Source organism: Sipha flava, unplaced genomic scaffold (genome assembly GCF_003268045.1).
Source record: "Sipha flava isolate LNK unplaced genomic scaffold, YSA_version1 107_pilon_pilon, whole genome shotgun sequence".
NCBI lineage: Eukaryota > Metazoa > Arthropoda > Insecta > Hemiptera > Aphididae > Sipha > Sipha flava.
In genome coordinates this window covers 364,070-379,582 of record NW_020271724.1, presented here as the reverse complement: position 1 = coordinate 379,582, position 15,513 = coordinate 364,070, and the positions used below count along the sequence as shown (strand labels likewise).

Below are 15,513 nucleotides of genomic sequence, written 5' to 3'. Positions count from 1 at the left end.
ATGATGAAATTGTAATAAATAATTTAAATTTTAAAAAATTGGCACTATAAACAATATTGACATTTACGTCTATAATAAAAGATGAATGTGGTCTTGTGTTGTATTTACTTACTCTACGTTTACACATAATAAATCATAGTTATTTACCCAAAATCGAAAAAATTTATAATAATAATTTATACAATCTACGAATGTAAACACGACTAAATATGTTATATTGAAATATGACAAATTGAAATGTATATTTTATATTTCTATACAACAAAATATTCAGTGGGTATCTAAGTCATCCAAAAAACCTATAAATTCGTTAAAAAAATCTTATGATTATCTTAACAGCAAGGTATTACTATGAAATGTAAAGAAGTACATGGCTAACAATAAAATTGTGCATTAATGGAAAATTATTATCTTTTACAAATATCAACTGTCAAAAATTATACTTTTTCGCCCATATTACTAATATATTTTTAATCGTAGGTCTCAAATAGGTGATATTTTGTTATCACCATAAAGTATCTAATATTCATTTAAAGTAAAAATAAAAAAACTTGTACACTTAAGAGGTCGTACAAAATCTTTTTTAGCTATCATATATTGTTTCTGATATACGAGTATGTGTACATAATGCAATGATTCTAATTACCTAGCTATTTCATTTTTATACTTACCTGTTATTTTTTCAATAATAATATGTCTAATGTATTTTCGAGTTTACCAATTGCGCTCTAAACATTTTAGGTTTTTATACACTGTTTATAGTCCACCAAGCGTATAATAAATTAAATCTACATCCCACTAAAATTGAAGGCCAGACTTGTTTAGCTGCAAAATGTATAGCTTGTTCGAAATCAACAACGACTGTTTTTGGATTAAAATCAAGATTGAATGTTGCACATTTACTAATTAAAACTCTAAATAAATATTCGTATGCACTTGTATGTGCTTGTTCAGAAGTAAAGAAAAATTAAATTGAATATAGTGCCCATTTTTCTAACCATGTATCGCAAAAAGTTGATAAAAATATTTAGAACGAAATTTAAATGTTCCATTGACAAATATTTTATCACAATTACATAAAAATTCTAAATTTGATTTTATAGAATAACATATTATATTCAACATATTTTCGTTTTTAACCAATAAATTCTCATCCTTGTATGTATTCGTATCCAAATTATTTAATGATGCACTTCGGTTACATTTTTCGGTAAAGGTGATAGCGTTTTTCTCCGAGTACGATAATCGCCTCGTCGTAGAGAATGCACATCGTTTAATGTAAAATCTAACGCGCTTGTTTGCACTTCATTCCGAATTAATTTTAGTGGACGTGTTGGAACTTGGCCTGTTACTTTTCATTTTAACGAATTAGCAACAATTTGTCTATTAATATTTATACTTACTTCGTGGTTATGATCAAAGTGGTAACATTTTAAAAGCACCATTTCACTTACATTCATCAAGAACTAATAACGGTTTACCTTTTTCACTAAGAGCTTTTGTAATACGATCCATATTGTAACGTCAAACAAGTCAAACTAATATTAAACGATTAACAAGACATAAGTATTGGGTATCATCAATATGTTATTCTATATACAGTATATTGTATGCAACAATAGTCAATCATTAATTATAGATTAATAAATGAGATTTTTAATAATTTTGTATTTTACTAATAAAATATTTTTATTTTCTAGAGCACAAATGGAATTCGACGTCAAACTTTTTCCAAACATATATATTTTTTTTCATTCCGTTTTACTTTTGACAGCACTGTTTTTGTCAATCCATTAACTTCTTCGCAATGTTTGATCACTGTCAATATTAAATTATTTTGGTTCATTAACACGTTCAATGCCACCCCATAATTTGAAAAGTCATATAAAAAAAACCACAACATAAAATTCATAAAATTCCATAGATTTTATATAATTCCATAGATTGTATTTAATTCCAAAGATATTATATAATTCCATAGATTGTATATAATTCCACAGATTGTATATAATCCATAGATTGTATACAATTCCAGATTATATCTATGGAATTATGTATTATCTTTGGAATTATATACAATCTCTGGACTACATAAAATCTATGGAATTGTGTATTCTCTTTGGAAATATACACAATCTATGAAGTTATGTATTCTCTTTGTAATTATATACAATCTATAGACTATATAATATCTATGGAATTGTGTATTATCTTTGGAAATATATACGATCTATGGATTATATAATATCTATGAAATTATATACAATGTATGGAGTTATATAATATCTTTAGAATTATATACAATTTATGGATAATATATAATCTATGAAGTTATATACCAACTAAAAATACTCGTAGACTTTGGGTATGCCGTATCTATTAGTTTATATGGTCGAAGCTCGTAACCACAGATATATAATAACCAGGGCTCGGAAGTTCTAACATAAGCATATTTTTCTTGGTTCATCTTTGAACATCCAAAATAAAATTCAAATATGTTTCTTACTACTTGGATACCATAAACAAAATTTAATTTTGCTATTTTTTGCATATTTAGGATTTATAGTGCTATTTTCGGATATATTTTTGACATAATATAGGAAATAATCAAATTTTGTTGGTAATAATTGTATTTACTTGATTATGTTTTTAAAAAATATTTTAATTATTGGAAATAAATATACCTCATCTAATATTATTTTATGTTTTCGTCGATAATTTGATGTATTAAGAGTTAGTGATGTCATTGTTATTCTCTTATTATATCATTGCATTAGATTATCAAACATTTTAATAATCTAGGATAATTTCCTAGGTAAATATATAAAATAATTTAATAATAAGTACATTTTTACAAATATATTTAAGTAATTTAACATTTTTTTTTAACAGTTTATAATTCAATTAGTCCAGACTATGTCAAATGAGCCCAACAATTTGTAAAATTACAATTTTTTTAGTTAAATGCATATTTTTTGATTTTTTGTGCTATTTATAGCGCATATTTTAGAGTTTTTAAGTGCATATTTAAGAGCTAAAAAGTAACATTTTTAATGCTACAACTTCCAAGCCTTGATAATAACACTAGATAGCCGTCTTCCCGTTATCAGTGAAACACGCCTCCATTTGCAAAGAATACTACTCGATAAACAAATGTTATCAAATACGTCATAATCACTAATTTATCACCTATTAGACAACGACAATATGAAATTATTCAAAATTTGAAATTTGAAATCTTATATTATAACTAAAATAAAAATATTATAACTAAAATAATATTATAAATATTATAACTTTAGGTTTCCAATTAATGATGAAATTCGTTTATAAAAATGGCTGTTGGCTATAAATGGTTCAGGATTTATACCCAAAAAGTCTAGCCGTGTATGTAATATCCATTTTTTAAAAACAAATTTTGTTGATAGTTCAGGAGGTAGTTATAAGTAAAGACTTAAACCCTATACAGTACCGGTAAACGGAAAAAAAAATTCCCCGGTGAAAAAGTCCCCGGTAAAAAGGTCCTTCGGAAAAATAGTTCCCGGAAAAAAAGTCTCTCGTTACAGTATAAATAAAACGATATTTCCATTATCCTTGTTATTTTATTTATAAAATAAATTTGGTTGAAAAAATCTTATCTGTAGATAAGGTATACATATATCTATCATATGTATTCAGTTTTGTATTAATTCCAAACATTTTATGTAAGCATTTTGATGAGAAAAAATCTGCAGATATTCCTGATTTTTTAAAGCAAATAGATCAAAATATAAGAAAGAGATATTTTATATCTGAATAATTGCACTCTTATATTTTTTTAAATAATATTATAAGACATATTATACATATCTTTTGTATCTAAATAAATATATTTTTTAAATAATACTATTATAGATGTTACGATATTATGTTATTTTATTATACTGTATGTTATTGTATATTATATTCTGTTTGTGTATAAAATACTGAATTTAAATCAAATATTAATTTGGAAACTTTTTTCCGGGAACTTTTTTTTCCGTTGGACTTTTTTACCGGGGACTTTTTCACAGGGGACTTTTTTCTGAGAATTTTTTTCCGGTTACTTTTTTTTCCTAATATCTACAGTACCATAAGTTTTTCTTGGTAGACCTGTAGCACCAAGTAAAAAAAATGTTTAAAACATTTATTATGCATATGTAGTTAATTAAAAAAAAAATCGTATATTATCTACAGCTTCAATATCCAGTGAATTGGTTTTACATCAGTCAGGTGTATTAAATACGACATCAATAAATACACCAATGTCTATTGACTTAATAATTACACCTACAATAAAATGACCTTTATTATCATCAAGAGATAATGAGAGTAAAAACAAGTCTTGGGTTTAGTCATGGACAGAGAATAATATTTTGAAAGCAGCAAGTTTCCCTGTACTTATTACTTCTTCAAAAAAAATGTGTTCAGAAATTAGTTTCCCTGTGTCACCAACAGTTCAAACTAGTACTCCAACTAAGTACAAAAAACAAATAAGTCCCTTAAAACAAAAATTAAGGAGACGAGAAGCTTCAATAAGAAATATGAAAGGGCTCTTAGATGATTTAAAAAATATAAGTATATTAAAAGGTGGATTATAATACTCTAAGGCAATGCTTTTGATATATATATATATATATATATATTTAATACATTATTTTTATCATAACAATAATAAACATAAAATAATAGAAATACAATAAAACAAAATAAATCTACTCCTTTAAGCTATGCTTTTGACCTGGAGTAGTAACCTTCTAACAAAATAGTTACTTATAAATTATGTATTGTTAGAAAAAAAGAAAAAAAATAGTTTAAGTTTATTACTAACAAATACTTTTTTTATATTTGTATTCTATAGAATAACTAATAATTAGTTATTCTAAATTATTAAATTATTAAATTATTAATTATTAATAATTTAAGTAAGAGAATATCACACCTATGTATACTTATTTATTGATTTACATACAATAATAAATAACCAGAAATGTTGAATAATGATTCAGAGGATATTCTATTTGGTATGTTTGAAGGCAATTACAGTGATATTTTTAAAAACCAAATTAAAAATGCAGCACGTACGGCCAAAGGTCGTCGCTACTCTCCTAAAATAAAGCAGTTTGCACTAACGTTACACTATTACTCACCAAAAGCTTATGCTTATTGCCGGTAAATTGCTTGTCTGCTTATTTATTTAATTAATTGTGCATAATTTAATCATACTACTGTTGCTATTTGCTTGAACAAACTTTTTTGCTTATTTAATTTTAAATAGATCCATTCTTAATTTGCCTAATATATCTGCTATACGGCATTGGACATCTGTTATTGCAGAGCCAGGGTTTCTTTCTGAAGTTTTTGATACACCGTGGCCAGCAGATAAACATTATTCGGTGTAATAATATAAAATATATTACTTAATTATAAAACAGAGAACTGAGACATAACAAAATTTAGGCAAATTCTCATTTATAAATAATAAATCTATAATATTGCTATAAATGATAATAATCCAATATTGATAACGTTTGCTTATCGAGTTATCTTCTTTGCATATAGCGTCGTGTTTCAGATTATTTTGTGGTGGTGTATTCGAAGTTGGCTATCTAGTGTTATTATTACACTGTACTCGTAGGACCAACTAAAGTAATATTTCTTCTAAAATCTAAATGATATTAGGAAAAAAAGTAACCGGAAAAAAAATCTCGAAAAAAAATTCCCCTGTGAAAGTCCCCGGTAAAAAAGTCTCACGGAAAAAAAGTTCCCAGAAAAAAGTCTCCAAATTAATATTTGATTTAAATTCAGTACCTATTTTATGCACAAACAAAATATAATATACAATAACATACAATATAATATAGTAACATAATATCGTAACATCTATAATAATATTATTTAAAAAATATAAGAGTGCAATTATTCAGATATAAAATATCTCTTTCTTATATTTTGACCTATTTTCTTTAAAAAATCAGGAATATCTGCAGATTTTTCATCAAAATGCTTACATAAAATGTTCGGAACTAATACGAAACTGAATACGTATGATAGGTATATGTATACCTGATTTGTCAACCAAATTTATTTAAATATAAATAACAATTAATTATAAAAAAAATTAATTATAAATAAAATAACAAGGATAATGGAAATATCGTTTTATTTATACTATAACGAGAGACTTTTTTTCCGAAAGACCTTTTTACCGGAAACTTTTTCACCGAGAACTTTTTTTCCGAAACTTTTTTTCGGGGACTTTTTTTCCATTTACCAATCTAAATTTGGCATACTTGTTTTTTACTTGTTGTAAAAATAAATAACATTCCATAAGCATATGTCCATAGCATGAAAAAAAAACTTTAATGTACCAACGTAAGCATTTCCTTAGAGTCGGGTAGTAACTTATCATCTGGTCTGCTCAGTCTATATCTAACATAATATTATTATAATCAAAAACCATGGAGGGTTTGAATGTACTCCATCCAATTACAAATTGTCAAAAATCAAACTGTAAACATATGCAAGAATCATACAGGGTCACTCTTAAAAAAGAAAAATATTATGTCTACAATAAACACTACTAATATCGCTATCCAGTTGTCGGATTCTAAAACAATACACCAATCGATACACAGAAAAGTGTTTAAAAACCATTTTATCATAATATTTATTAGAATAAACTAGAGTCAAATAATTATGTATACAAATGAATGGACACCATACCAACTACACTTGACATAGATTTATCTAAAGAGAACCGTAAGTCTACTATAGTTGATACGTGGTCGTGAACTTGTTAAATGTTTTTTAATACACATTTTTAAATTTCAATTATGTTTCATTGAAAATTATTAAGAGCTTTCCAGAAACTTCGATTTTTTCGCCAAACTTTCATGTTTTCCATATCTGCACGAGCGGAAATTATTTCATGAAATTGTCACTTTTTCGGTCTCCACTTTGACATTGTGTATTATTTCATATTGTGCTAACTAATTTGTGTACCACACAGGATTTTTAGATTCATTATAGTCAAATACTTTAATAATTTGTTAGCAGCGACTTTCAAATAATGCAATGTATTTATATTATTACCTGGCTATCAGGAACAGAGATGGAACTAGGAATTTTTACGCCCGGGTAAAATATTAAAATTACGCCCTATCCATAGACTAATAAACAAATACTCAAATAAATTGTGTTCTTATAATCAATATACAATCGTACTTATTGAGTTTTAACCTAATATCAGTATTTAACGAAGTTAAAAATATCAAATTAGTTGTTAATAATTACGAAAATTACACCCTCTAAAATGTTACGCCCGGGGATAAATCCCCGACTTCCCCCCTCTAGATCCAGCCCTGATTCAGGAATGTTTAAAATTGATTGATTTTGATGTAATGTCATGTCAGCAATTTGGTAATATCTAAATATTTAAGAGTATGGTTGCTGTGTGGATTAAATTATATTGTACAATATTATTAATGTGTATTAATGGCTTCACCCGATAAGTATTCCACTATTTTAAAAAAAAAAATGAAGTTGAAAAACTACTATTTTTTTTTTAATATAAAATTAATATCGTTTAAACCATATTTAAGTTTAGCTAAGTATGGCATAAGGTTATTTTTGGTCAAAAATAATCAATGTTACAAATTACAAATTATGTTAAATTATTGAGAAAATCTACAGTTTATTATTCATAGTTTTAAGATATATGAATAAAACAAAATTCAATATATGTCACTTATTTTCTGAAAAGAGTTATTAAGTACTTCTAGCACAGAAAATACCATATATCATGTACCTATATTTAAATATTGGTTGACTGAATATGCTTATTAAACATACTTATGTAATTTAAAAAGAGAAATACAAAACTAGCTTAACATATTCAAATTACAAAAAATCTGAATCAGATCAAAAAACATTCTTATTTTACTATAAATCAGGGATGGGCAACTCAACGTTACTGGAGGGCCAATTTTTAGAAAATTAAAATCCAGCAGGCCAAAGCATAGGAAAAAAAAATACGATGATAAATAAAATAAATAAAAAACAGTCGGTAAACGGAAAAAAAGTCCCCGATGAAAAAGTCCCCGATGAAAAAGTCCCCGGTAAAAAGGTCCTTCAGAAAAAAAGTTCCCAGAAAAAAAGTCTCTCGTTACAGTATAAATAAAACGATATTTTCATTATCCTTGTTATTTTATTTATAAAATGAATTTGGTTGAAAAAATCTTATCTGTAGATAAGGTATACATATATCTATCATATGTATTCAGTTTTGTATTAATTTCAAACATTTTATGTAAGCATTTTGATGAGAAAAAATCTGCAGATATTCCTGATTTTTTTAAGCAAATAGATCAAAATATAAGAAAGAGATATTTTATATCTGAATAATTGCACTCTTATATTTTTTAAATAATATTATTATATATGTTTAAGATATTATATTATTATTATATTATTAATTAATATTAATTTGGAGACTTTTTTTCCGGGAATTTTTTTCCGTGGGACTTTTTTACCAGGAACTTTTTTTCCGAGACTTTTTCCGGACACTTTTTTTCCTAATATCAAAACAGTCAATACATTTGCATCTAATAGTTTATATTTTTCTTTTATTTCTGATAATATTTAATATTTCTTCCATGTAATATAAAAATTATTATATTAGTATTAAAGATTTATTTAGTTTATAAATGGATGTATCTATGTTTAAATCAATTTTTTGTTTCGGGCATTTTTTGTTGCCGTCGTTTGAAGTTGTTACAAATATTTGACATTAAAATGATCTTTTACTCTACACTATATAAAATCGAACTTTGTTGTTCAGAATTTCTTGCGCCCAAACTATGATTTTAACATGATGAGGTTTCATCCCCCATCCCCTTCTTATGTAGTTGATGTTGGAGAAAATTAAGTTAACCGTCCTGATGACCGCTCCATCATACAATTCTAATTAAATATCGTATAATTCATGATGATATGTGTAGTTTCACCACATTTCTTTAATATAACAATTAAATAAAACAAAATAAGGAAAGATAATAAAACTAACTATATTATGAAATAGTCCCCATAGATAGACTAGAGGTAATTTTTTTATTAAAAGCAATTAGGTTCATCGAGAAACTGTATAACAAATGTTAGAGCCATTTTATTCGATGTTCTTGTGTACAATCCAATCTATTGTTACTTTTAATTCCTATTGTGTACATTTAATTGAAATATTTATTTATTTGTTTTATGTTATGGAGTAAATGTTAGTCATTCTTTTTACATGTATTTGTCTTATAATTGAAATATTTTAGCTATTCTAATTTTTAATATTGTGAATTTTATAAAATGTTGTCTGTTTTAGCGTCCTTATAGCAATATACTGATTTTTTACTAAATTGATAAATTTTCACCTAATTGAAATAAATCTGATTTAAAGTTCCTAATTACTGCGTTGTGTGAAAACCTCTAATTGTTTGTAAAATTATTTTTTTTAGAATTATGTATAAGTAAACAAATATCCTACGAGTGTTTAAAATATACCTAAGCATATAGCGATTTCATCAAATTTTATTTATAAATGTAATATTTTATTACAAGAGAAAACATAAATAAATAATAAATAAAACTAGTACTGTTCAACTATAATCTTATGTGGTTTTGTTTTAGGTTAAGTTAAATAATAATACCTGTGTTTTTTTGGCTAAGTCCATAATTACACAAATACTTAATGCTTAGCTATATAAATATTGAAATTTAATATAGATATATATATATTTGTACTATCACAAAGGCATGGAATGTGATTTGGCATTGTTTATCTATCTTGATGGTCTATGATGTAAAATGACCTGACTGTTATCTATATCTGAAGCGCCAACGATTCCGAAACATGATAACAATAAAAAAGTTGTTATCAATATTTTCAAAGTGCATTGATAACTTTTATAGTTTTTCATAGGAAACATTTTTTTTTCTTATACCAACGAGAAATTAAGTATTCCTGATTTCTTTTTTTTGAAAATATCCGATCACCTACCTATTAAATAGTCTTAAGGATGTCTATAAAACTGTTCAAATATATTACCAATAGTTGTTTAAATAGTAGAACAGTAATGCGATTTATGAGTACTACAAATAACGAAAAACTGTAAGTAGTTTCATCATTTGAGTTTTTCTTTTGTCCATGTACAAGTATTTAAAGTTTTTTTTTCTAAATGTCATAGAAAATAAATACCCTTATTACTATCAAACTTAATTGTTTTCATACAGAATTATTTTTTTTTATTATTTAGAACATTTAAAAACTAAAAACCATGACATGGTTTAATGTTTAAGAGTAAAATCTTTGAATTTTTTAGAATTTTTATAGAAAACCATAAATATTACTATTAAAATTATCAACTTAACTGATTGTTTTTTGCAACTATTTCTAATATTTTATTAATAAAAATAATTAATATTTTACTGTTTGTATACTTGGAAATTTTATCTCTGATCTTTAGATTAATAATATGTTTGTTATCTTATAATTTTTTTATGATTTTATAAATAATTTGTGTACTTAAAAATACAATTATATTTTATCCTATGTATAAAATATCTACTTTATATTTTCAGAATTAGAGTAAGTTTTAATAAAGCTAATGGTGACAAAATCACTGCAGAAGGGAAAAAAGGAGATTCTCTATTGGACGTTATTGTCAATAATAACCTAGATTTTGATGGATTTGGTATAATTATAAAGCATTCATTAAGTAATCTTTGCTAAAAACTTGATTTGAAGCTTTTCAATGTTTTACTTTCAGGGGCATGTGAAGGTACATTGACATGTTCTACATGTCATATTATTTTAGATCAAAAAGATTATGATTCATTACCTGAAAAACCATCAGATGAAGAATTAGATATGTTAGATTTAGCATATAATTTAACTGATACGTAAGAATATAGTTAAATCAATTTAACTAAATTAAGATTTTATAACTTATTTATTTATTATTAAAAAAAAAAATGAATTACCAACCCTCGTATTTATTAACATTACTTCAACATATTGTTCAAGCAATTTTTATGTAAAAAAAGAAAACCGATAATAAATTAATTTGAGTTAAAAAGTACATAAAGTTGGTTAATATATGGCTATATATGAATGACCCACTTTTCTATCAGTATTTGATTAATATTATATTTATTTTTAAGTATCTCTGACATTCCATTACCCTTATTTGAACACTAAATAATTATCTGCTATAATTAATGCTGTTTCAATATTAAACTTTTATGTATTATACATTAGAATAATAAATATTCTGCTTCAGAATATGAGATAAAAGTAATCATTTAAATAAATTAGAAATTTAAATACTTATCATTACAATAAAAATGGTTTTTTTTTCTGCAGACAGTTGTGTAATAATGTCTTCAAAATTCAAATTAGGATTAAAAAACATCTTTTCAAAAAAAATATAGTGGACATTAATTATAAAAAAATGTATTTATTATTTAGCATTAAAAATAATTAAACTAACCAAGTTTTTAAATATATAGTAGATTATGAATTGTAACACAATCCTGATTCAAATTTTTGTAATGCCCTATATTAACAACAATTTAATACATAGTTCCTTCTGAACTTAAATAAATAATTCTATAAAAATTAATTTATTATTTTTATAATTCTTGTATAACTCATAATACTAACAAATAGGTTAAAATAAAATATAAAATGTTCTTATTACAATAAGTTAGTCATAATTTACTATTAGGTATTCTATCTCTAAAATTGATTAATTTTGTTTCAGATCTCGATTAGGATGTCAAATAATATTAGAAGATAAATTAGATGGTTTAGAAGTCAAAGTACCAGCAACAGTTAATGATGCTAGGTATAATTAATTTAATATAACATGTATATAACATTTATATAATAAAATGTTAAGTTACAAATTTTTATTATTATTTCTATTAACATGGGTCAGAACTAAATAGAACAAGGAATTTACATTTTTACCTAAAATGAACTGTAGTTAAATGTATTTAATAGGCTTATTAATAATATTTGTAAAAACATCTCAGAATATTCTTTTATCTTTATTATGCAAAACCAAGTTATTTGGTTTTAAACATAGGTTTAAGAACCTTATATCTCAGTTGTGTCCATTTATTTCATTACCAATACATAGTTATGATAGTAAATTGAAATTATAAATTAAAATATAAAATTATCAAAATATAAACATTTAATTTATATTAAATTTTATCTAATATTAAAAAAAAAAAAAAAAAAAAAAAACAATTTCTTAAAAATTAAGATATTTGATTCATTTAGGTTTTGATACTTAAGCTTATACAAGTTTTCAAATTTTTTTAAAGTTTAGAAATCAGAAATTGGGACATGTTTGCAAAAAGAGCTTTCCTAATTTATTTAAATATAAACCATTAGACTTAATATAATATCCCTATGATCAATGTATTTATACATTTTAAATTTCATTGTATGACTAAATTATTTTATTGTGTTAAAGAATATATATTATTTTAAAATGACTTTATCTTAGTTCTGACCAATAATATATAAACATTGTTCGTGAATGGCATATCTAGTAAAGAAACTCTTCCCTAAAATTTTGGGAGATCTTTAATTTTATATTTTAATAATAATTGATACTTAAGTACCAAATGGTATTTTGATAGCCTAATTTGATCACACAATACATGATTTTTATTTTTTTAAATATTTAATACTTATGTTGCTGCTATCATAATTTTTTCCTAATGTGATATGTAAATAATCAGTACACTCCCAAAAACTTATTCCTGGATATGCCACCACACATCATGTATTGTTTTTAATAATTAACAAAAATGTATGTATATTACATTTTGCAAAAATTGTTTAAATTAATATGTATGAGTATAATAATTAAATATTAAAAATAATAATGACAATATTTTAGAATTTTTATATTCTATATATTAAATAAGTATATATAAATAGTTTCGAAAATAATATTTTTTTATATGTTTAAAAATTAAATAATTATTGTGACAATTCATTAATTAATCATAGAATTATAGATAGTTTTGATTAAAACTATTATTTCATATGCATATAATAGGATTTTTGTATATTTATACATGTTTATTTACACAAACACATTTTTATTTCAGAGACTAAAAATATGTATGTGAAATTACATTTAGCTATAAATGTTATATATGTATGGAATGTTAACTTCGTTGTTGCAAGTAAATATAAGTATATATGTGTTAGTTAATCAAATTTAAATCCTTTTTCTGTAAGTGCTATTTTTGCTTCCTTAATTTCCTATAAAACAAAATTTGATTACAATCAAACAACTTAATTCTATAAACCAATTAAACTTGAAACTTACCATTTGTAACTCCAAAGCAGCTGATTTGCAATCATTGAAAGCTGATACTCTGTACAGTATAATTCCCAATGAAACTACCTAAACATGAAATATGATTATTGTGAAAACTATATAACCAGTCAATAATCTTATTGTGTACTTACCCCAAAAACAATTAGTAAAATTATTGGAATAAATTGAATAATGAAAAAATATTCATTATCATATTGGTGAATTAGTAAACTGAACCATAATACACATAATATGTTAAGACCGAAAATCCACTGTGATAATTTATTCATTTTAAAATGATTGTAGTATACTCACTAACATTAATTAAATATGAAATGTATGTACTTATTTGCAGTTTTAAAGTTTAAACCGCTAATTCTCTCGTGTTTTTCACTTGCTCGGTATCAATTTAACACAATCATTTTTATCATATGTTCTGATAATGATAAAAATTAAATTAAATTTTTTATATCTATGAAAAATACCGTTTATGAGTGATAAGAATGAAGTCGTTTCAGCGACTTGAATATTTTATGCAACAATGTTCTATTGTCTAATTAATTTCTTTAAATCAGTTTTATACCTCCTTGTCAAATGTGTTAATTTATATAAATCAAAAAACAACATTAACCTTGACATTGTATTCAAATCTAATGATTATATAATTGTCAACAAACCCGAAGACGTGTTTATAAACAATCATAACAAAGAAGTCAGTTTGTCCATCGACATTAATATCACAAAATAGATTAATAGTTTAATCTATTCTGTATTAATATTATTGATAAACATCTGGTATTCGATCAACTGTAAAATAAATCATGCGTTTTGTTTTTGCAGAGACCATCTTTAGATATACTGCTAGGAAAGAAGTATCCACATTTAGTGAATAAAAATTTAGAACATGGTTTCTATTTCGTCCACTGCTTGGACTATGTAACAAGTGGTGTACTGTGCATTGCACTTAACAAGCAAGCATGTAGTGCAGCATCCTATGCTATGCAAAAAAGAACATCCCGAAAGTACTACATAGCATTACTCAGAGGTCACATGTCTACGAACAGTATGGATTTAATATATCCAATAGGTAATTATATAAGTAACAATGAATATCATATCAATAGACGATTGTAAATGACTTGAGAGAAAACTACAAATTATAATTGTTGTTGTAAGAACTACAGTTGTTTATATGATGTCATATTCCTTGTTTTCTAGGGTATTGTTCAAAAGAAATTAATGGAAACAACAGAATGTGCACTGCAGAACATGAATGTTGCACCAACCCACGTAATGCACATACACGACTAGTGGTGTTGGAGCGTGGATTGTACATGTCATATCCAGCAACCAAAGTGCTGATGTTGTTAGTTACTGGACGTCGTCATCAGATAAGAGTGCATTGCTCAACCATCGGTCATACCATTATTGGGGATTATACATACAGTGATCGCAAAGATACAAGTCCTAGTAGAACATTTTTGCACTCATATAGGTATTTATTGAATTTCTTTAACAATGGAAATATTTTATTTTCAATAACATTGTTTGATACATTTTAGACTAGAATTGGGTGTTGCAAATATAAATGTGCAGACAAATGATCCTTTTACGAGAAATAAACTTAATGGTTTATGGATACCTGTAGAATTTATCAACAAATTAGGAGAAAATTGCTTTGAACTGTTTAGTTGAGAATTTATTATTAATTTATTTTGTAAGAATTACAATGTATAACTAATGTATTTTTAATAATTTAATTAAGTTTTTAATTTATTAATTATCATTGTTGATACATTTTACATATATTATTTTTTCTAATAAATTATCAAGATAAATTAAATATAATATTTATATTTTCATAGGTATTTAGAAATAAATGTATGTGCTCACTTTTCATTGTTCAGTTATATTTGTGATCATCATAATTTAAAACAAATATATAATCATTAATAACTCTTGAAACACTTTTTTGTGATACTGAAACAAACTAACATATTTAACACTAAATATGTATATCATTGATAATTTTTGAACCGGAAAATATTTTAATTTTTTTTTTTAACAACAAATTGCTGTAACTAAAATATAATAAACCTAA

General features: G+C 24.7%; 3 protein-coding genes and 1 pseudogene across 4 annotated transcripts; 3 read left to right on the top strand and 1 right to left on the bottom strand.

Annotated features, from left to right (window-relative positions):
- The first annotated feature begins 2,916 nt into the window (after positions 1-2,916).
- Positions 2,917-4,619, top strand: LOC112685630 (annotated as a pseudogene).
- A 5,333-nt stretch (positions 4,620-9,952) lies between these two features.
- Positions 9,953-13,304, top strand: LOC112685556 (adrenodoxin). Of its 2 annotated transcripts, XM_025557493.1 has the most exons (5): positions 9,953-10,174; positions 10,645-10,757; positions 10,833-10,965; positions 11,829-11,912; positions 13,198-13,304. In XM_025557493.1, exons 1-5 carry the CDS (start codon positions 10,083-10,085, stop codon positions 13,202-13,204), a joined length of 429 nt encoding a protein of 142 aa, XP_025413278.1. In that variant the 5' UTR covers positions 9,953-10,082; the 3' UTR covers positions 13,205-13,304. The 2 variants fall into 2 exon arrangements, with proteins under 2 accessions (XP_025413278.1, XP_025413268.1); XM_025557483.1 differs by lacking the exon at positions 13,198-13,304 and having other exon boundaries at positions 11,829-12,262.
- On the bottom strand, positions 13,264-13,822 carry LOC112685566 (dolichol-phosphate mannosyltransferase subunit 3). Its single transcript, XM_025557502.1, has 3 exons — positions 13,565-13,822; positions 13,422-13,499; positions 13,264-13,354 (listed from the first exon to the last, which is right to left on the bottom strand). Exons 1-3 carry the CDS (start codon positions 13,700-13,702, stop codon positions 13,301-13,303), a joined length of 270 nt encoding a protein of 89 aa, XP_025413287.1. The 5' UTR covers positions 13,703-13,822; the 3' UTR covers positions 13,264-13,300.
- Positions 13,823-13,895: 73 nt separating this feature from the next.
- LOC112685550 (RNA pseudouridylate synthase domain-containing protein 1-like) lies at positions 13,896-15,146 on the top strand. Its single transcript, XM_025557470.1, has 4 exons — positions 13,896-14,124; positions 14,253-14,499; positions 14,631-14,907; positions 14,975-15,146. The coding sequence occupies exons 1-4, from the start codon at positions 13,954-13,956 to the stop codon at positions 15,105-15,107; spliced, it is 828 nt and encodes a 275-aa protein (XP_025413255.1). The 5' UTR covers positions 13,896-13,953; the 3' UTR covers positions 15,108-15,146.
- Positions 15,147-15,513: the final 367 nt, after the last annotated feature.